The sequence below is a fragment of the Argiope bruennichi genome, chromosome 1 (genome assembly GCF_947563725.1).
Source record: "Argiope bruennichi chromosome 1, qqArgBrue1.1, whole genome shotgun sequence".
NCBI classification, from domain to species: Eukaryota; Metazoa; Arthropoda; class Arachnida; order Araneae; family Araneidae; genus Argiope; species Argiope bruennichi.
Genome location: NC_079151.1, coordinates 23,233,867 through 23,258,769, shown reverse-complemented (window position 1 = coordinate 23,258,769; position 24,903 = coordinate 23,233,867). Strand labels below are relative to the sequence as shown.

Here is a 24,903-nt window from a genome sequence, read left to right as displayed (position 1 = left end):
AAGTAAATCTTACCTTCAGAACTAATAAAGTCATGCATGAAAGTATGTGGTACATATGAGGACGAATTGACGAAAATCCCATAAATTATCAAAAAATGTATGCCAGTTTTTTTTAGATATCAGTTCGTCACAGAAATTGGAAGCTTTTTTTAAAATGTTGAATATTAAAAGAGATTTAGAAATGATAATCTGACTATGCAAATGTGCATATAATGAAGACATTATAATTTTTTCAGCTATAATTAATTGATCCAAACAACTTAGAATAAAATTTTTAAAAACAATTATGGCATTTTCGCGTAATTATGCTAAAAAATAACAGTTTTAAAATAAGCTACTGGGTCACAAATGAAAATTGAAAACATTTTTTAAAATAATATAAAAAATATAAAACCACTTTTAAAAGATTAATAACGGACAAAGACAGAACTTATTAAAAATATTTTTTTTCTTCTTTCAAACTTTTAAAGAACGATGTTTTAATAATATCAAATTCAAATAAATTACATCTGAAAATCGCAACTACATAACTCAAGCTATGCTTCGTATTTTCTTCTAATACGAAGATAAAATATTATTGGATTTTCTTAAGATAGAATTTTATGAGACACAAATGGTTATATAAAGTACACAACCATATTTTATTTTAAAGGATTTAAACAGAAAAATATGGAGCCAAATGCATAGCTTTACCTTTTCATGTCTCTAGGCCGTAAAATCTTATTTCCCGTTTTTCTATTTTTTACTTACTAGGGGATAAAACACCACCTTACCTTACTAGCAGAATGTACGAGGCAGGTCCCTTCCTGGCCACAGCCTTGGATGTCCTCCAGTTCTAATCTCCAGAGCAAACCATCGATTTCTTGTTCGTATTTCCAATTCCTAAAAATAGAAACGAAAAACCAGGTAAACATTATGGGAACTGTAGTCTTCAACCGGTTTACACGCTCTCCTCAATCGAAGAAAGGGAAAGTCGAATATAGATAGAGACAATAGTGGGACTCGAGATAGAAATGAAAAAAAAGAAGAAAAAAAATTCTTTTTATCGGGAATTGTGTGAGTGGTGGGGCAAAAGAATTCAATTAAATATATATATATATATATATATATATATATATATATATATATATATATATATATATATATATATATATATATATATATATATATATATATATATATTATATATATATTTAAGCTTATGGAAGTGCTTGAGAAAGCTTAACTTTTCCTCAAATTTTTTAACAGTGTTACATTTTTTTTAGGATAATACATTCCACACCATTAATTTAACACAAGAACTACCAAAACCGTCATTTTGACTGTCTTCACATTTCATGCTTAAAAATTTTAATATGATTTATATATTATTCTAGAACTTTATGACAACTTTTAAGAAAATATAAGAATAATTACATATTCCTATTCAATTTCCACTTAGATGTTTTAACTTCCATAATCAACATATGATCTATACCTGTTTATACCAAGACCCATCAAAGTGACGGCTTTAGAAATTTCAATGTTTATAACATTTTATAGATCATCTATGCGTATTTATACTAATTTATATATCGCTGTTAGACATTTCCTGGAAAAATTTGAATTACATTTTTCATATGAAATTATATTGATGGATACAAAGTGTTCGACAGGCGTTATAATGGAATCTATTTTATTCTAATTATGATTTTTTATGATCAATTTAGAACTAAAGCTCTAACTGGATATCCTATAAATGCAAATACAAACTGTTTTCCTTGTTTTTTTTATTAATTATTAATGAATTATTAAATGTTGTTTTTGGTAAATTATATTCTTTTATTTAAAAAACTAAGTCAAAAGTTATAATGAAAGTCACGATGATCAAAAACCAGTCAATTTGATGGGTGTGGTAAAACTAGATTTATATTTAACATCGGTAGTTCTAGCGTTAATTCATAAATAGTTGCAAACATCTCTTGGAATTTTTCCCTGATATGTTTTAATTATAAAATTATCACCGATTGGGGCACGAGGATTATAATTGTGAGGATATTACATACTTAAGGGCCGCTGTTTTAAATATATATATACAGTCTAATTATTTGCTTATAAAAATAATAATTATCGGATTGGTTTGATATACATAGATTTTAACCAAGCAATTTTTTAGCTAAACAATTGCTAATTTTTAACTATCTTTAATTAAATATTGAATTTTAAGATTATTTTTAGGTTTCTTGATTTTTTTTTCATTCTTGTTTTTAAAAATTTACTTCTTTATTATTTAACCGCAAGTACATTTTCGAAGTACAAAGTTAAAATTTATTACGTAAGTAAGAAGAATATTTTCTTATTTACAATTTTTAATTTTTATCGTTACTTATATATTATCTTATAATTTATTTATTTATTTTCAAATTCCACATTCGCGAATAAATTATCTGCAGAGATAGAATGTCTGAAATCCCACTCTTAAAAATTCTAAAACTACGTATTCGATATCACTCACTTCCAAAAAATGCTCTCATAATAAAATGCTCTTTATTATTGCACATATGCAGCTGAAGAATTCAGTACTGAGTCAAAAGATTGTACTCTGAAGAAATTTTTCACTCTAAACAAAGAGATTAATGAAATTTTTCTGTGCCAAATTGAAAATTCTCAAAGGATTTGAGTTGAGTTGCAGATGAATTTAAAAACTATGTCCAAAATAATGCATATAAATGACCTATTTAAACACTGGAAAACTCTAGAGAGGTGCTAAATTCTGCAGTGTATATACAGAAGTCATCCCAATAAATACATAAGAGTTAAAAATCTGCACATATAAGGAATTCTTCTTTGTTACGAATAACTTCTACTTCCAGTTTAAACCTCAATGCTTTTTATTTTAATTTTTAGCGTTAAAATTTTTAATAACATTTATGTAAGAGATCTTCCACTATAAAAACTCAGTTTGTATCTCGTGATCAAAATATTAATTTGAAATTTCAGTCTTACTATGTTATCAGACATTGTTTTAAATATCCAAGAAATATTATAATACATTTTCCTTGGCTTGAGATACAGATGTTAAGAATCGACTTATGCACAATCTTCACTTAAATATTATTATTAATTTTATTTTGATAAATGTACGTTAAAAGAGCCTTACGCAATCGGCTATAGAAATGTTTTAAAAGCCATTGCTACTCTTTATCATTTTTCATTCGATTCTGATGAATAATGCACGCGAATTTATTTCATATATTTATTCTTCATGCCAATTATTTAAGTGTATATCTCTATCTCTACCGATAATAAAAGTAAATGCGTGTATAATTGGTGTAGTGGCGCCTTTCAAGTCATACCATTCGACCAATAGCTACCAAATTTGGAACATATATATCTTAGAGCTTGGAATTGTGAATCTCGAAGTACTTTTTAAAAAATTTAAATTAGAATTTCAATTATTAAAAATTTAGCTGAATTCGAGCATTTTTTCACAAGAACATCTGTCAGCATTGTAGCAGAAAACTGAATTTTAGTCAGTTTCAAATTTTTCAAATATCTTATGATATTAATTTAATAGTTGTGTAAAAAAATTCTTAAATTTCAAAAAATTAAATTTTTTTAAAAATAAATTGTCTTCAACAAAAATTTTTGGTATCGTCAAATATTTAATCACCTGAAGGATTCTGTTAATATAAATATTAAGAAAATATTTGAATATTAGTAGGAAAATAAATAGGATTCTGTTAAATAGATATTAGAATAATTCTGGTTGATATCTGCGCAGTTTACAAGAATATTAAAAGTTATATTATTGTGAAGTTTAGAAGATGATTAAGCTACACATCTGTGTTTTTAATAGCGCTATGATGTCACGGGGCTGATGTCCATGTCTTACAGTTATGTTCATGTACACAAAATGAATAGTTCCATGCCTGTTTTTCATGTACGCAAAATGAACAATTCCATATGTTGTTTTTTTTAACAAAAAAATGAACAGTTCCATATTTTTTTTTCATGTACGCAATGAACAGAACGTATGCACGACAATCATGGTTTTAATGTCTGACAATTCAACAGAATCATGGACATGAAATTATAATTAAATAATTGAATTGGAATCAAAAATAACCAAAATTCCCTCTCAATCAGCTGGTCGCCAAATGCAACTAGTAATTGAGTAATATGAAAATATTACAAAATTGTCGCTCAGTATTTATAAAGAAATGTATGCTATTTTTCATTACTCTTCAAATAATAAAATCAAAAGACTAGAAAAATGAAAAAGACTAGAAAAATAATATATATAGATTCTAAAAATCCTGCTGAAGTCATCTTGTATATAACCAAGGCAGAGTCTCCGTAGTTATCATATATATATAATGCAAATGTATGTGTTAGAGAAGCAATATAAAAAAAGTTACAGATGATAAATTTTAAATGTTTGAAGATGCTTAATACATTCATTTAAGTGTATTTAATTATTAACTATACAATTTTGAAATATTTCCTCGGTTATTTGATTTATATTAATAAATAAGTTCTTTTTATAATTATATTATTGATTATTTTTTAACATTAATAAGTTCTTACGCACCGTTTTCATTACACGTTAAATTTACTGCACACTTTAAGTTTTTGGTTGCAAGATTTTGCTAACTTTCAATAAATTGAATGAAAAATAATTGTATTTTTAAAATTATTCTGTTCTTTTATAACTGATTTTTTAACTTAACAATTGAAAATTATATAGAAGAAACATTTCGTCATACGTTCTGTAACTTAATCTTATTCATATATGCCAGTACCAAATCTATGTTTTTATTTCGCAGTTTTCTTTCAAAAATAATGCCTCAAATGCAATAGACAAAATTCTGAATGAATCCAACTTTATGTCAGGCTGTTTGATGCAAGTTTTAGTATTAAATAAATTGCTGTCATAAAGCCAAGTTTTAAAATAATGTAAGACAAAATGCAAGCATTTAACAAATGTTCTTTATTCCTGGACAGGTGTTACTTTTCAGATATCGCATGGTTTTATTTTTGAAATGCATAGCTATTTTTAGTAAAAATATATTACTTTCTCTTTCATAAGATAGAAATATTTTTACTTTTGGAATACAATTTCCATAAAATAGAATAATAATATACCCTGGTATCTATCTTTTTTCTCTGTTTCTCCCTTTTTTCGATTTGAGCTCTGAGAAGAAAAAAGCTCACGCATTTTTACGAGGGAGAGATATATAAATAATAGAAGTGATTATACTACAAAGTATTTTATTGGGAAATAAATATTTTATTATCTTTAACAGAGAACTAAATAAAACATTTTGTTTTTCTATTACATGTTAAATAATACTTGTTGATTAGTAATTTATATTTGTTATGTATTACAAATTAAAAATATCCGGGATAATGAATTATTTTGTGCTGAAATATATCGATTTCTATTTTTCTTTCCACAAATATAGAGACAACTATTGACAAAATAGCAAAATAAATTATTGGAATATAATAAACGAGATGGTAAAAGCAAATATTGATATTCCAATGCCAGATTAAGAATGATTAACTTGCTTGTCAATATTCTGTTTTAATTAAAGACAGGAGAATAATTTCTTATGAACTTTGGACAACATTTAGCTGTGCCGAAATATTAGAAATATAAATATCCAAAAAAGCCTTTAAAATAGAGACTAATATGATGTCGATAATAAGTTTCAAGAATATCAAAAATGAGTCAAATTATTTTAAATTTAATACAATATAATGCATTATTTCTAACTTAAAAGTAGTAAGTAAATATTTCATTTTTAATCCATGTATAGTTAAGCATTTTTTTTCAGTCCAGTAATATAACTTTTTTTTTCGGATACTGCTACTCTATTTTATTGATGGATGGATCATGAAATAAATTCAAAAATAATGCGTTCCCATCAACAAAACAAAAAATTCTTTCTTGTTGCACAATTGATATTTTCAAAAAATAATAGTCAGGGTAAACAGTCTATTTTTTCCCGTTTATAGATAGAATATATGTTGTCTAGACCAAGCTTTAGATAAATTTTTTTCCCGAATGACGTTCTACTAAACTATGTATAAAGAAAACAAAAATATTGGTAAGGGAAGTTCGAATAATCTTTAAACAAGCATCAAAATATAAGTATTCCCTTTATATATCTCAGGGAAAATGTCGAGAAGATGTAGAATTTCATTTTTAAACTCTATTTTGTAACATATTTGTTGCATATGAAGTTTAGCATATTGGACAACGTAAAAAAAATGAATTTATAAAAAGATTTTTTTTTTTAATGCGGCAAGTCATTTGGCGCGCTTTTTTAAATACTTCATTAATACTCAACCAAATACTTGTAAATGATAAAATAACAAGCAAGGAAGACAAGCAGTGACAACACTCAAAATTAAAAGACAAAAATACTTGTAATAATAATAAAATCACAAATTTAACAACTCTCATTCAATTCGCAAATGAATGAAGCGGTTCTGATTATTTGTTGAGTTTTCATCTCAATATTGAAATTTTTTATTAATTGATCAAGAAATAAACATTATTCACTATTAAGGAAAAAACATTCCCAAATGGGCTGTGAAACAGATACTATTGGTGAATTCAACCTTCACCTTTGGATTTATAAAATAAAGGAAAATTTACTCTTCAATCGCAACCTTTTGAATTTATAAAATAAAGGAAGTAAACAAAAACCAATCACAAATTCAAGTAAAAAATGACTAAATTAAAAAAAAATTTCAGTTTGTATTTTAGGAATATCAAATTAAAATTTCTCGAACAAATTATATATATATAATTTGAAATCGAAATTTTATAATTCGTAATTTATTTGCATGATTTATATCCACAATGTGAAGTGGTCTAGTATTTATTTAGAACGTACTTTGTAACTTTGGTCCATGGTCAAACGATAAAGATGTCGCCTACGAATGAATCTCACTCTCCAAACTTCCCCTCCACAGCAGTATTTTAAGCGGTTATTCTGAAGACATTTGCATTCTTCAGTAAATCTTTATCGTTCTGAAAACGTTTGCATTCTTCAGTAAATCTTAAACCCTCATTCTGAAGACATTCAGTAAATTTCAGAAGTAATATCTCAAGTCACCATTCTGAAGACATTCAGTAAATCTCAGCCGTAATATCTCAAGCCATCATTCTGAAAACATTTGCATTCTTCAGTAACTGCAATCATGTTAATCATCAACTTTATAGACATTTGTACATTGTCATTCCTATTTACAAATGAAATACAATTGAAAATGTGTGCACAATATGAACTCAATATTAAAATTGACTTCTTCACATTTTCTCAGCCAGAAATACCGAACAGAAATTATCAAGAATGATGCAACTGTAAAATTCATAAAACATGATTGGAAAACATATTCTTAAAAAAATTCTCTGAAGAATAACAGATTTCAAAGAAAAGCTTTCTGTAATTTAAAGCTCACGTTCTTCTATGAAAGAGAAATACATCGTTTCAGAAACGAACTTCCATTTCCCCGTTCCCAAACGAAACAGGAAACGAAAGGAAATTCTACGGAGCGAAATAATTTCGTTTCATTTCTGAATACAAAAAGCTGCTACATAGGGGCAGCTATTCAGGCTGAGGGAAGAGATGCGCAGCTGAATATTTCCTCCCTTGTTAATAATGCCAATACGAAGAAATGGCGGAAATACGATTTTTTCTTTGCACATAATTTTACTCTTTTTTTTTTTTTTGTCTTCTATCTTCTTTTTTCAGAAGTTAATTAAAGTGAACCTGTTGGCGCAGAAAAGACAAAAGAACATTTAATTAGAAGAGGAGACACGTGTTTTTTTTATCTGAAACTCGATATCTGAAATTTCAGTCACGAAAGTTTCTTTTTCTCTTGCTTGCGCGTGGTGAATGTTGAAAGAAATTCGCTTCTCTTTTAGGCTTTGACGCTTATAATTTGTCACAATATTCCACCCTTATTTTACAATGTTAATATAGAAAGATTAATGCTCTGTGTTCAAGAGCTAATGAGGCCAATTTTCGTTGGAACTTTAATTTTGAAACTACGTTCAGTAACCATATTCTATATTTCATCATGAAACTTTCTTACCATATGCTTGGTGTAGTCTAACATATATAACTTTTGTGTTATAAAAACTCACCACCCAACCTAATGAAGAGGACAACAACCACGTCAGCACCCACTTTCTATAATTCCATATGATATTAGCAAGGCGGCATTGTACCAAATGTCTAATTCAATATAAACAGGAAAAAATCCAGGAACAAAAAAAAATTATGAAATATAATTTGATTAGATACTTTATGAAATATAGTTTGACGGAACCATTATCATTAATCTCTGACAATAATTTAGTACCTGGGAGACTCGGTAGTTTTTTTTTTTTTTTTTTCTAAAATCGCAAAAGCGACATCTAATTGAATTGCAAGAGCAAGACCGAACATGAGAAAAATGCATGGGAGTCCGAAGCCCAAACCACTTCTCCATCTCTGATACGCTTATGCAGGTCATGTAGTCACATGTCAAAATTGAGTTATTAAAAATGCTTTTTCGTGTAAAATCGTTTTTTTTTCAGGAAAGAAAGACATCTACATAGATAAACTTAAAAAGCAAAACTGTATCTAAATGCAAAATTTAATCCAAATCATTAGAGCCACTTCTGAGATGTACGAAATATATTTATACATATACAAGAATTGGTCTTTTATAGTATAAGATTTTAATTTAATTGCATTCATATACTGCAACAGCTGTACTTATGGCACATGAAACTTATCACTTATGGCACATGAAACTTGCTCACAGTGTATTAAAAGAGATAAGTTGATTGGCATCAACTAAAATTCAATTCCATATATATATTACTGAAAATAACTGGTTGTCATTCTCATTAAGGATATTATTATAATATTTTATAATACAGTTTAGTTAAATGATATTAATGTCCAGTTTTGAAGTCACACGATGCCTAATTGGTGCGAAATTAGATAATTTTGAAACGTGATCAGGAAAGGAGGATGATATCGTAACGCACAACACCAACAAAATGGTATATCACTCCAACAAGTATTTAATACTACATAAGAATTTTAGGTATTAAAAATGTAAAGGAAAATAAATTATAAAATAATAAACCTGTGTTGGTCTAAAGAAAAAAAAAATGGAACAACGTATTAACTTTTCATAACTCAACTTCTAAAAAATGACAAAATATCCCATGGCATGATAACTTTCAGCAAATAGTTAAATAAGAAATTCTAATATTATGAAAATTTTAAAATAAAACGAATGTGTACAACACATGAAGAACTTAATATTAGAAATAATAGTAGATTTCTTATATAAAAACTAGTACTTCACATAACTAAGAAAATATTGTTCAAACAAAATAAATCTACTCGCTCGTACCTAATAGTACAGTTCACAATAAGTTACCTAGTAATATAAATAATGAACTATTTAATACAATTCAAACTATAAAAGCGTGTAGAAATATTTCATTTAATTTTTGAAATATTTGTGCAAACGTATCTTTACCAATCTCATGGCGAGCGAGCTTCCAATCAATTTACTAACAGGTATTTCGAATCAGAAATGCAAAGAACTGTATAGAATTTAGAAGAAATGCATAAGAACTGTATAGAATTGCGTGTATCTAAAATTGATTCAAATGTTTAAGAATTGATTTAAGTTTTAATTTTAGATTTTGTAAACATTTGAAACGATTTGAACAAAGCTGTCACATAACGCTATAAAGAGTTTATAAGCGAAATTTATTTTTACTATCGATAAAAGTCCCGATTTGAGGGGCAAAAAAAAGAGTATTTTACGATGAGCAGAGTAATTTTTAACCATGCTTAGATGACAAGATCTAGAACATAATCATCACGCTTCTGTAAACTTCTGCACTAAAGCGTAGGGTGCATATTTAGCATACAACTCCAAATTTGACATCTACTAGGTTTGCAAATGCGAAAGGTTATCGTAAGAATTGCATCTCGAACATGTGATCTACTTTTCACACAATATTTCATATAATCATTATTATTATTATTATTATTTTCATTTTAAACTCCGGAACCTAGTACATGTCATACTAGATATGAATTTTCATAAAACAGTTTGTTTTCCGATTTATGCATCAATACCAAAAATAAAAAGAATTCTTGTGATTATTTTACTCCAGAAATATTTGTAAACGCAGAGAATCAAAATATTTAATATCAGCAAAACCCGAAACAAAAGGTACGAAAACACATTTATCGAAATTATATTCGAACAAAAATCTATCGAATTCCTTCCCAGTCGGACATATTATAGATAAAAACATCAATATCCGATAATATAAATTTTTATGCCCGTGTCTAGCTTGTCTCTCCCAAGATTTGATATATGCGACAAGCATTTTCATGTATATAAGATGCTCGAAATTCTTCCGAAATTCGACATACTGTCAAATGCTATCAATCATATGCTTTGAAAACATCCAAGTAGATACAGAGCGGGCGACAGATATGCGGGACACATCGAGAATACAAAACCCGATACCAGAGCTAGGAAAGGGTGGATAATCCTACTAAATTCTTCGTTTCTGTCTGACTCTGCTTCGCATGTCAGGCGCTTCTCTGATTGGATCCATTCTTGGCCAGTCACAGGTTTCATTCGATATCTATTTTTACGAGGTGAAAGAAAAATCTTTTTTTCTTCATCCTTAGATATCGAATTTCTGGATGCATCTTTCCTTCATAACATCTTCTAAAATTTATCTAACAAAGAGAGGCTAAAATAGAAATTCTTTGAAGATTGTACTACAAAATAATTAAGAAGCTTATAGGATGATAGTTTATGTACTGACACAAAACCTAACTTAAATTTAAAAATAACACTAATTTTTAACACATTTTTTGTTTCTTTTGAAAGCTAGTTGTTTGCTTTTTTTAATTTAAGATTATTTTAAGATTTTCACAAGAAAGTTCAGTTTATTTTGTTTTGTTGTTATTTTTAGTTCCTTAAAGTGCTTTAGGCATGAGCCAGTAAGAACGTGTCAAATTTCTATATAAAAAAATACCTCGGCAAAATTATTGTTTTTTCTAAATTAGACTATCCTACATTTTACCTTCAGCCATCTTTTGTTTGGACAGGGAGATAATATTCATGACTTATCATTTGCCAGAAAAATTTTACTACAAATCTGATTGTTTAAAAATAGCCTTTAAACATGCCCTTTTATTAATGTACAAGACATCAGAAGATTTCTTTTTTTAATCTTAACATCTATTATTTCTCAAACTCTCATATAGGTGGAACGGAATCAAATTCTTGTTTCACAAATCTATTAGCAAACAATAAAGTTTTCGAATTATTAAAATAGTGTATTATCATTGAGAATATGCAAATGCTTAACATTCCAAAACTTTTACTACTGAAGTAATAAAGGTAGAAATAGGGATACAAAAACATAATCCCTAGAAACCCGAGACAAAAAGTGAAATAAGCATTTCTAAAAAAAAAAAAAAAAAAAGCATTAATAAATGAAAAATATAAAACTAAGCAAATATAATCATTTTGAAAATATCAACACAAGTAAGTAATAATTGATGAGATTTTAAGGTTTTCGAAATGTGCTGTGAAAATTCTCATGACTTGAATAAAGTAACGGCATTAACGTTAAATATAACATAAAGCATAAAAAAAAAAGGTTTCTAGACGAACTAATTTTGCATGAGTAACAGCAAAGTAAATAAAAACCATCTAGAATCAAATATTCTTTGTACATTTTTTTATTAATTTTACTATGAATTGGATGGAGGTTTACGGATGGTACGATGTTTATTATGCAAATAATATCACACCAACCATTATTTGATACTATAATTTTAAAAAATTGCATTAATTTACGATTCCTGAAAGGAAACCTGCCTTTCTAGAATTTATAATATTTTCCAATGTAAATTCTGAATTTTATGCTCTATAAATAAGTTATCAGATTTTTTCATTGATGAACAGCAATATTTTCTACTCTATAATTTCATTGTTAATATAAATGACGTTTTATGTAATTCCATGTATTCTTCCACCATATATTTACATGACCGAACCATTTTCTCTTAACACTATTTCTATTTTATCAGTAAAAAATACGATTTTTTCCAGAACATCTGCAGAAGCATTAATGTTAAGATGAAAGCCTTTCTTAACATCTCAAAACATTATGGCCTCTTTCTACGAATCTGCTCAAAATTCTCCTACAGAAATTATGGAAATACGAATGATGCTATTTCAGGACGGGCTCAGCCCCCATAATTTCCCCAGTAATCCTCCTCTTTCTTGTGAAATGCTCTTTTTCGTTCTAGACCTCGACATTCTTTAAATTTTTCCTTTTCTTTTGGATAAAGAACAGAAAAGATCCATCGCTGAAATGAACTACATTTCAAATATAATCTAAAATTCAGACTGAATTTCATATCTCAGAAAGATCTGAATTGTAAGTCAAGATTTCAGACATTTCTTTTACATTTTCAGAGAGTTCTTTAACAAATGAAGCGTCTTATTTTATTCAAAGTTAATCAAATTTTATTCAATGGTCATCAAAGTTAATACAAACGGTATTTTATTTACAACGCAAAACCGTTTATAAAGGGAAAATTACAAAGAAAAAATTTTGAATGTGTTATTTAAATTTTATTAATCAAATATTCATATTTGTATTCATATTTAATATTCATATTTGTTTGCAATCAAATATTTCAGTAAGTAATAACACAAATGTAAAAAATGTAAATTTATCTAATCAGTGCAAAAAAAATGTAAATGAATGTAAAATAAACCGTAAATTAAAACATAGTAGGTGAATGACTTAATAAATATTTCAACGCATTTCTAAGTGATACAACAAATACTAAGAAATAAAATTAGTTTTATTCTATAAATTATTTCCTCTATACAGAATATCTATATAAGTGTTACAGCTAAATTCTGTTCCAAAATATCAGTTACATTTAAATAAATTAATATCATTATCAATTAAAGAATATCTTACTGGACCTCGTGATATAGCCTATAACATTTGCCGCATAGATAATGGTGGATTGTCACTAATTTTTTTTATTTTATTGTATGCTCCCAAATTAATTGAATAATTTCATAACAATAATTCTCAAATATTATGGTAATGCACCAGTCAAATGGCAGGTTGGTACATCCTAAGTTAGTGGATAGATGAGTTTAATAATTTCAAGTCATGTCGTAGATGATTATCATTCTGTCTGCATTCTTACAATGATGGAGATGTGCCCAAGCATTGAAAAATTGAATTGTTATTCATTAATACATGGAACTACTTTTTTGTGCAAAAGAAAAGGTAAGACTTGCGGCACACTTGTGAGAATGGGTTGCCGAAGATAACTATCATTCTTTCTGTATTCTCATAACCATGAAAGAGTGTACAAGCAATGAAAAAGCGAAATGTTATCTGTTGATTCATAAAAGTAATTGTTTGTCAATTGCAACGAAAAAGTCCTGCGGCACATTTGAATTAATGAGTTGTTGCGGCTAGTTATCACTCTTTCTGTATTGTCACAATGATGAAGATGTGTACAAGCATTGAAAAAGCGAAATTTCTATTTGTTGATTCATGAAATTCATTCTTTTGTGCACGTGCAGCGTGTGAAGATGCATATTTGAAATAATGAGTTGTCGTAGATGGTTATCATTCCTTTTGTGTTCTCATAATGATGAAAATGTGCACAAACAATGAAAAAAAATTTATTCGTTGATTCATGAAACTATACATTTCTGCATAAGCATCGAATAAGATTTGTTGCACACTTGGACCAATGAGTTGCCACACATGGTCATCGCTCTCTCTGTGTTCTTACAACAATGAAAATGTGTACAAGCATTGAACAAGTAAAACCCTATTTGTTAATAAAATGTATTCTTTTGTGCACGTGCAATTTGCTGCACATTTGGATTAAGTAAAAATGGCAATTACAACTTACCGAATGAATGTTTTAAATACGGCAATGTATAAGTTAAGAACGACAACCGCATCCTTTATGAAATATACCAAATCAGTATTTTTCACCATCTTATAACCATTCATACTTTCGGTTTTGCTTGCATAAATATGCATAATAAACCATTCTATTTACGCTTGGCTAACTGACGTTCAGTGTACATTGTAAAGCACTAGAGAACAATATAAAATCCTCAATAAACAGAAATAAAATCCGATTCAAGATTTAATAGTACTTTAAATCCTGAAAGGATAAATTCAAAATTAAATGCTTAATTTTTAGTTGTTTTAAATGCAAGAATTCGTTTGTTTAAAATCTAGATCTACTAAAATCCTAAGATACCTTCACTTCCAGCAGTGAATAAATAAACGACAATGGAGCTACACAACAATCAATTAATATCCTCCCATGGAGAATTTCGGATGGAGGCCCTAAGTATATCTCATTGCGAACACCCATGTTATCCTGAGTGCTTGGTGTGAATGATTCGATTGGCTAGATTGAGGCTCCTATTGTGGTTACACCGAAAACTATTCTAGACTTCTCATAATTTAGAATCATGCTCAAGATATTAAGTGAAGGATTTAGTATACACCAGTTCTACAGAAAGAAATGGTAATCTATAGAAAAATTACTATTTATACAAGCTGAAAAGCAATAAAGCATTTTGAATTAATTTTCAAGATATAAAGGGCATTTTTAAGCACGATATAAATGACCTATGTAGTATGATATTTCTTGAGAATGCGAATCCAAGAAGATTATGAGTTTTATCATCTGATTCAATTTTCAACTAGCCAGACATGGTACAGGCTTTAAACAGGAAAAAGGGAACTCCCAAAAATAATAAATTGCGCTAAATATAATTACCGAGAAATATAATATAGTTAATTGAACGATAAAGTGAATAAATTTACTCAAAAAATGTTTGAGATGTAGAAATAAAATAATAAAAATATACAATGTAGAAATATAATAATAAAGAAATGCAGAATTATTACATAAAAGAAAATTAATAAATAATAAACTGATGAATTTTTATCAAGAATGATAAATTGGATTATGAAAACGTTAATATCCGCAATTTCGCGAAAATCAATAATATCTTATCTATATTGCTCAAAAATTAGTAGATCAATGTGAGCTTTTATCAATGAATTGATAACCATGTTCAGGATAGCTGTAAAAATGTGATATTGCTTTTTTCCGATCGAAACAGAAATATGAAGCAGTGTTCCTGGAAGTGTTTCAAGAAAACAGCATAATCCTATATACAATAAACCTGAAGTTGCAAGAGTATAAAAATAGTCTACTCTTTTATTATGGGTTTTTAAATAATGGACTTAGTTAGATTCTGCTACTCAGAGTGGGATCAGTAGTGAATTGACAAAATAATTCTAATCAAAATTAAATTCATTTTTTGTCATGTTTATTTTGTTATGCCTTTTTTGTATAAGGAATAAAATATTTGTATTTTTTAATGCAGAAATAAACATTTCCAAAAAGAAAATCTCACATTATGAAATTCTGACGAAAATTAAAATATTTTTAATTGAAAATCGAAAATATTGGATAAAAAACTTAATTGAAAGTATCTTTATAATATAATCTAACAATTGAAAAAAAAAGTTATATTTGTTAAAACTTTTATAATTGAAAAAATTATATAATTATATAATATATAAAAATTATATTTGAAAAAAAAGTTATATATATTTATATTTGAAACTGTTATATTTAACATAAACTTCAAAACCTGATAAATAAACAGAGTTTGTGGAGTGCAGATTTATGAAATAAAAGTATATTAGTTGAAATATATTATTCATATCTTTTTTTCTATCGAGTTTGATGGTACCTTCCATTTCAGAAACGTAGTGTCTTATTGCTTAATTTAAAAATCCATAGAATATTTGATTTATTTGTGGATTATGCATACTTTTCTTGTCCAATTAAGGCGCCATAGAAAGATCGATTGTCAGCTTATTATTTTGATAAGAAATAATTCGATGCACACCTACAGTGAAAATTAAAGAACTGGTCAAAATTTTATTTCGTTTCAATTTATTCTTAAAGAGAATCATTATGAAATTACTTACTTTACTGGTCTAAATTTATAACTAACTTACTATACCTGTTGTTGTAAACCCCTCGTCGCCAATCTTAACTAGACTACGACTGTTTCAAAATTATTAACCAGAAGCAAATGAATAAGATCATCATTAACTTTAAAGACAATATTTAACAAACAAATGTTTATTTTAACAAAATGACATTAATCATTCAATGCTCAGTTATCCTTCCTCAAACCAAGACATCGATTTCATATGGGATGTAATACAGAAAAATGTAGTTACGGTATGATTTAATGGTACATTTTCCCGATCAATCATGGGAGGATTAACCTTCATTTCCCATGCTCAAAATGTCATAAAATAAGATATCGCTGCAATAAAATATTTTTATGGCTATGCCATTACAAGAGAAGTATATATATAAACCATATTATGAGATCATCAGTGAAATCTAGCTTATATCACCAGTGATTTATAGCTAACGTTTTATGGTGTGTAATCCATTTTTTAAATGAATTATATTTATCTGATTCACACAGATAAGGCCTATAAAAACCTCCCAATATATTATGAATGTCAATTTGTGGTTAATTTCGATATAAAGAAGAGCTACGTCTTATAAATGCTCAAAAAGAAATATTTCGAAATATAATCCGAGAATAAGTATTGCATTCACAAGTTTTCTGACAAGCGTAGTACTGAGTTAATAAAAATCTTTCAACTTTCAGACAGTCAACATGTGTTGAAATTTTTAGTTGCGGAGGAAACTGCGCTCCAATATCTATCTCACGTAGAAAAGTCTCTGGAACTGATTTTTTTTCCTTTTTATTTTATTCATCTAAACCTGATTGGTCTGCACTCAGATGGTAAGGTTTAAAATCTTGAAGATTAAATTCCAACACTATTTTAAAGAAAGGCCATAAAAAGAATTATTAATTACCATAAAAAGAATTTATTTCAAATGAGTAGAAATAAAGAACGAAATATGAAACGAGATAAGACGGACACTTCAAATTAAAAAAATATTAAACAGGCAGGAAATTATTTACTAACAAAAGGAAGAAACCTTAAAAATGATCCTTTAAAATTAATCATCATAGCTTTATTCAATGCATCATTCAAATGTACCATTATAGTAGATTGTTTTTTAAAAAGATCAAATCTGAAATGAATCATGACAGTAAATTGGTATAAGATTCTTTGTTTTTGCTGGCTATACGTTTACTGTAAACTCCACAATCGAAAGATATTTTAATTTTTGTTAACCTATTATTGGTAATAAATGTGGTGCTGTTCATTTTATAAAAGTTTAAAATATCCTATATGATGGTTTTAATAATGTTATTTGTCCTACAAAAGCATCTTTAAAAATAAGTAACTACTTTTATATAAAAAAATCATGTTATTTAAAAAAATCAAAGTTCTTTTTTTTATTATATAGAAGTTATAGTGGGTATGTTGTGATTTTCTAAGGAACTGCCCGGTTTTAAATGCACTATTTTTAATTTCCTCAAACACAGCTGCACTACAAAATTTACAAACACTTATTATTACAAACACACATAGAAAATTAGGTTAAAGAAAAGAGTATGGTGGAGGGAATTCACGGTTTCCAGCCGAATGCATTCGGCGTTAGCGCAAGGGTTGCGCATAGGGAAAAAGTCGACCTCAGAATGCAGGTCTGCCGTTCAACTGCTTGCTTTCTATAAAACGCCACAAGAGGGCGCTGTCTGCTCAAGGAGAAAAATATGTGCTACAAAGTTATTTTTTTTTGTTTGTTTATTTTTATCCGTTTGATAATAGCCGTGTTAGTTTTAAAATAAATTAGTGATTGCAGATGCTCATTTTAATTGAAATTACGTTTAAATCAAATGCATTTTAAAGCCCGATATGTTTTTATATTAATTGATTGTAAACATACAAAAACCAGTTTGAAATAAATGATTAAAAATACACTTCAAAAAATTAAATCATTTAGGAGTTTTATTCTTCTTAAAGAAGTATTAAGAGTTCTTATTTGTATGGTACACATTTAAATACTAATTATTTTTAACTACATTTTAAGTTACAAGGAAACGAAGCATACATGCCATTATTTTAATTATAGTTACATGGATAGTTTGGATTTAAAGATTGACATTTCAATTTACCTATAATAATTTCATAAATTACGTTCTGATTTTCATAGATTGTAAAAGGCATAAATATCACACATAAATTTTAAAATTAAAGATAGAATATATGAACATCATACATTTAAATTTCGAAAATATTTTTTTAGAAACATCACGCCTCAAGAATGAGGTTTAATGTTAACCATTTAACATAAAAACAATCATGAAAAGCAAACATCACTTGCATTAATTGTTTTCATATCTTAATATTTATCAAAATTTTAGTTAAAATTTTTTTTTCTTAAATGGATTGTTATATATTCGCAAACTTTAACTCATTTTAAAATATGCTTACCTTTCTATTTCAAACTTAAAAATACGTGTAATGTTGTTCTATTATTTTAATTTATATCAGCTTTATTTTTAGCCATATTAATTAAGATCTGTGTATAAGTTTGCATAGAATTGACTTTAAAACTTCATATTAATAATTTCAATTAATAATACATTTAATAATTCTGTATATCATCGAAACAAAAATTAATTTCTAACTATACAAAAGTTAAGACAGAAACAATTTTAGATAATAACAACTCAAAAGGAATATTAAAATATAAAGTTTTATATCTTAATTTCAAAAAATTAACTTTTTAGTTAAATGGCCATAATGCATTATTTTGTCTTGATTCTAGAAAGCTTAAGTATATTTTTTTTTTAATTCACGTGAAGTTTCGAAACAACTGTTGCCTAGGTTAGAAGTTTCCGTTTTTATAGGAGTTCACCAATTTCCTGACTGCACGAAAAGTTCAACGGAAATTATCAAAGCCATATAAAGTTTTCGACGCATTTAGTGGCAATGACTGAACGAAAACAAAATCGGCTTCCTTCGATCAATACCTTTCGCTGATAGATTTATAAACACTCAATAAGACATTTGTTAATTCAATTCTGTCTATGAAAAGTACCTCAACAAGTAAAATTAAGAAAAACGGAAGACTGTTAAATGTTAGTAGGTTTCAAACTATGGTGTAGACGGGATTAAGATAAATATTCATAGATATTTTAGGATCTCCCCCCCCCCACCTTTATCATTTGCAAGAAAATTTATAGTTAAAAGGCAATTTTAAAATGCACTATCAGCTTAAAAGGTTTAAAATAAATTTGATGCAAGAATAATTTGATATAAATATTTACTAGGAGTTAATATCTTTAACTTTTTTGAACATTTTTGGGCTGCCACAAACATATTATCATGAAAACGATATTGCATTTTTTTAAAAATCAGAAATTGAAAATTGAGTTATAGAAGTTAAAAACCAATATAGTAAATGTTTCATTCAGTTTCCTAATACGGTTATCGGTTCTATTCATGATCTTTCGCAACAAAAATGCCGTGTAGAAATATGCGATTTTCCAAAATTGCAACTGTCAGGAATATTATTAAATATAATTACAATATAAGCAAAGCATTTTGAAGTAATTTGATATGTAGAGAAGAGTTTTGAAAATTCAACTAGATCATAAAAATATAACACTTTTTTCAATACCCATTACAATTACTTTCATAATTTGATTACAGATAACGCTTGAATTTTCAGAAAATAGACACAAATTGCTTTTTATAAATAAATTCAGATAAATAGAAATCGGCAAAGAACTGGAGTTCTTATTACTTAACATCACTGAGCTGCAATGAGAACTATTAAGAACAGTATTTTTGTAGAACGTAATAAATAAAGTAAACTATTTTATAGTAATTGTTTTTTTTCGATAAACAAGACTTTTAGATCAATGATTAAACGACTTTACTTTGTTTCATTCCTTTACATTTTATGGCAAATTAATCAAACAGGAAATTTCAACATCACTACATATGAAATATTTATACAAAAATTGGTTAATGTTAAAAGTATAAATTCGTTTTGACCATGTTTAATGATATTTCAGTCCATTCTAAAGGTAAATAAAATTATTTCATGGTTTTAATAGCTTTGAATAGCAAATGTATGTCGAAAATAATACCCGTGTAACATATTCTTATTTCTCGGTCTCGAAAACGTTTTGCGCATATTTCAGGAGGTGTTTATTTTGTCAAAAATGAAATGAGAGGAAAGATGAAAGAAATAGATGTTTTACATTTAGAAGTAGGGTGAATTAAGGTTATTTGCAACATTAGTATTAGTAATAATCACTCATTTTTCTATATTACACCCCTTAGTGAAGTACAATCGTTCGAAAGGGCTACTCTCCGGATCCTAAACATAACAGTAATTTTCCGTCCATATTCAAAAGTTATATTTAATTATAGTCAAATTTAACCCTAAAGTTTTAAACTAGGACATGGGAGAGAGAGACGTACAACTAATACATATTCAAAGTTTTGGGACATTGCAAAACCAAACATTTTAGCATATACTCTATCCATTAAATCCCAAAATGATGAGGAATCCAAATAATAAATAAATAAATAAAATTGTAAACTATCCATCACTTTCATTGCCCCATTATAAAATGCACATTATTAAGAGTAAATTGCTGGAATCAATACTGAAACCCGCGATAATCGGATTATGTGACAGTGCCGACTAGAGCTAAAAACTATTGCACATATTCCATTTATAAAAGCCTAATACGGCAAAAACAGAGAAAAACAATAATTTGGACCCTTCATTAGATTTACTGCCAAATTGTCATGACTATAAACAAACGGTAAACTCATGGAAAAAGAGATACGAGAAGTCGTCGAATTAAATGACTATCTTCTAAATTATTACTTCGCCATTTAAAGCATTTAAAAGTTCAAACTAAAATTTTAATATTTACCATTCAAATCCATTATTTTCTAGAATAATCGTAACCATCAAAAATAAAACCTAATATCACCATTTTATTTTTATATAAAAATATTCAAACTCTTTTAGTAGAATATCAAACTCATTTTAACTCCATAGATAACGAAAAAACTGACAGAAAAAAGCTTTACAGGAAATTTCTATCTAAGTTACATGCTGCCTGAAAGGAACGTATCAAAGCGAGTGAAATTTCTTTCCAGTACATCAACCTTGAATATCGGAAACTTCTTTTCCAAAGATAAATCTCTATCCCTATTTTCTAAGGCATATCTCTGAGTTAAGGGCAATTTATGTTCCGACCTGAAGATAGGGAAGATCCATGAATATTCTGCTGTCGAGATATGGAGTTTTTAGACAGTCGGTCCAAAGCCTTCCTCGGCTGATTAGACTCGAAGAAAAATCCTGAATATCAAAAGTAGCCATGATATATTCAAAATATGGTAGGTGACTGTACATTAAAATTCAATGTGTCAGTAAAAATAACATGAGCATGACATTTCAGAAAATTTTTATAACTCAGGTCAGAAAAAAAGTTATTACACTAAATTAAACTCTAAGTAAAGGGATGATGTTTACTATTTTGCAGTAAAATGACCAAAAAATAACGCATACAAAATATTCAAAATATTTCATTTTCACAAAGAAAATTCTAAGTTTATTTAGAAATGAAATTCTTAGATTACTGTAGATTAAGAATTTAAAAAACTGAATGGTGATAGAAGAATTTTATAATAAATAATTTATTTATGTGTATACTTTAAATTACTTATTTGACTTATGCAGTGTTTTTAGCATCAATAATTATCAGTAAAAATAGTGAATTTATCACATTGAACAATTATTATAAATAATATATTGATTGATTAATCACAATAAACGTAATATGTTCATCTACTTTTTCAATGATATAAAAACTTTATATGGACATTATGAAATTTAAAAAAAATCAAAGATACATTTTATAAGATAGATTTCTTTTTAAAAATATAAATGAATTATAATAAATATAAAAGAAATATTTGTACCAGATCAATGAGGATCAGCAGATAGCTCCATAAAGCATAAACCGCGATTACTTAAAAAAATTGATATACATGAAATGTGTACACATACATGTAATTTATATTTGCACAAGAATTTACATGAAATTAAACCAATCATTCTTCTAGAAAATTATTTGCCGGAATACATCTTTTTCAAGATAATATTTAAAAATATATTTTATTTTTTTATGGTTGCATTTACATTCATATAATCTACCTGTTAGAATAAAAATAGTTCAATAATCTTAATAACACAAAGCTTCTTATTTACAAAACCTTATTTTTATAAAGGTTCATGCCATTTTTATTCTTTCTGAATGTAACTATTTTTTTATTCAAAAATTTTTATTTAACGAATTCTGCTTTCTTACTATATTTCCTAATTCAGTAGTCATTGCAATTGCTTTAGTTATTATAATTTTTAAAATTTAATAATTAAATCATTATTTTAATATTAATTAATGTTTCTCAACAAAAATATATAAATGTGATTAATTTTTCTTGTAATTAGAGAAAAATTATCGTTTGGTTCAATTTTTTTGTATCATTATATTTAAAAAATAATATTAATATTTTTAAACACAGAATAAAGATACAAGGTTTTGAAAGGATGTATGTTATATATATACATTAATATCTTTCAAATATGTCAATGAATGAATTCTTAAACAAGTTACGTTTTCTGTTTATAATATACTTCGTTCATTCACTCCTTCGCCAAAGAGAGTTTACAAAAACAAACTGAGTAATATTTATAAATAATTAAGACATTTTTCCAATAAAGATTAATTTGTACGATATGCACTTGTTAAGAAGGTTTGGTAAATAGGGAGTTTTTTTTTTTCTGAAACTGTATGCATTTACAATTGTTAAACTTTCATTTTTATAAAATCTTAATTTTTTAAAAATATAACACTACCGCAAAAGAATGTACGATTAGTATTAAAGGACTTCAAATTTATAATATTATTTGTTCTTTTCAGTTTAATAAGAAATAAAAAGTTTATTTGAGATACCAAATAAAATATTTCTAAGAAAATGGAACAACCGAAATGGCGAAAATTTGGATTTGAAAAATTATAAATCTTTATAAACTCGTTTTGATTAAAGAAGCAACAAGTAACATGCATAAATGAGCATTTAAAATTATTTATTTCTGAAATTTTTTTAGAACGTAGAATGGAAAAATCTATGAAATTTATAAATTAAAGGTTAAAACTGTTTGGAAAATTAGCAGAAATATCTTTTTGTTAAAAAATGTAATAAGCAAAAGGAATTTGCAAGTTTATATATTTTATCAAATGATTCTCTCAGATATTTGCAGATATTTTACAAAATATGTTTCCCAGTTTCTGAACTAAGTTCACTGGGTTTCTGCCCAGTTTCTGAACTAAGATATTTATTCATTCAATTTTTAAATACTGAGATTAAATGAAATGCGAGAGTATTTTATTTAAATAGAAAATAATAAAATTGCATGAAGAGCATTAATGCTTAAATCATTTTTTAAATATGAAGCAAAATATAAAATGCAGGATATTTCTTCCATTTAAATACTTTTTTCAAAAAGAAAATCCTTCCCTTTTAAGTGATTTTCTCCGAAAAAAATACGAGTTGCACTTTCTTAAGCAATTTCAATTTTCAAGTAAATCTACGGACGAACTGAAACAATTGTTCTGTCACGATATCTCTTTGCAAACCATGCTTTTAAATTCCTATAAAAGAATAGTGAAACATTTTTGAAGTTCAGTCTCATGTCTCGCTTTTTAAACAAAACTACATGTTCTATTTTTAGGAATTGCAGCGAAGCAATCTGAAAGTATACGACCAACTGAAGCATCTTTTACTTCTTATGTTTAGAATTTTACAAAACACACACACTGTCGTTTCTAGCACTACTTCTTTACAACTAATGGATATCAAAAGCGGAAAAGGATTTTAACTACTATAATCTTGAATTATCAATAAATCTTTCATAATTATATATTTTATCAATATATTAATTTGTTTTTCGCGATCAACCGTTTCCAAGGGAATATCGTTTATGTTGTTTTAAGTAAATCTCAGACATAATTTCGTGTTCACAATTCTTTCAACAAACTATATTTATACATCATACTGTCACTGACATAGCCTTTCTTTTTAAATAGTTTTGAACTAACTTTTTAATTGTATACACAAGCATTTCTAACTGCTTGAAGTTCCATAGCATTCAGAGTACAATTAAATATTTATCGATATATTTCATCTACCTTGTAAATTTCGCGGTATTGTAATTTATATATTCTTCATGTAAACTGCTCATATAATAACCAAAATATAGTTTTAAAAAAATTTATACAATGGAAGAAAATCTTACCATTAAATATTTGAAGAAACATCGAAAACAAATTGAATTTCTGAATAACAATCAAATTTAATGTTGACATTTACGGAAAAAAATAATTTTAAAAAAATTACCAAAATTCAGAAAACATTTGCAAAATAAATAAATTGGTATGATTAAAAAATGGAATATTTTAACACTTTAAAATGCTGCAACTATCATCTTTGCATGATAATATTTTTGAAATTTATGGTGAAGAATGCCAACCTTCCATTTAAACTTTATTTAATCAAAAATTATAATTAAAAGTTGAAAAAAAATTGCACAGCAATACACATTTCCACCCTCCAATGAATACTTGCAGCTCTAGGTCTAAACATACGATCTGTAGTGTAACAACATGCGTACATTATTCTTTATTATTAGTAGAGATAAAGATAATACTATTAAATTTAATGCCAACTACCCA

At 27.1% G+C, this 24,903-nt stretch overlaps 1 protein-coding gene across 2 annotated transcripts in view; it reads right to left on the bottom strand.

The window, feature by feature from the left end:
• The window catches only part of LOC129963110 (receptor-type guanylate cyclase Gyc76C-like), a 426,844-nt gene that overhangs the window by 122,882 nt on the left and 279,059 nt on the right, over positions 1-24,903 (bottom strand). For both annotated transcript variants that reach the window (XM_056077187.1, XM_056077197.1), the window contains one exon: positions 774-882. In XM_056077187.1, the coding sequence (XP_055933162.1) occupies positions 774-882 (109 nt within the window). The remainder of the gene's footprint in view (positions 1-773; positions 883-24,903) is intronic.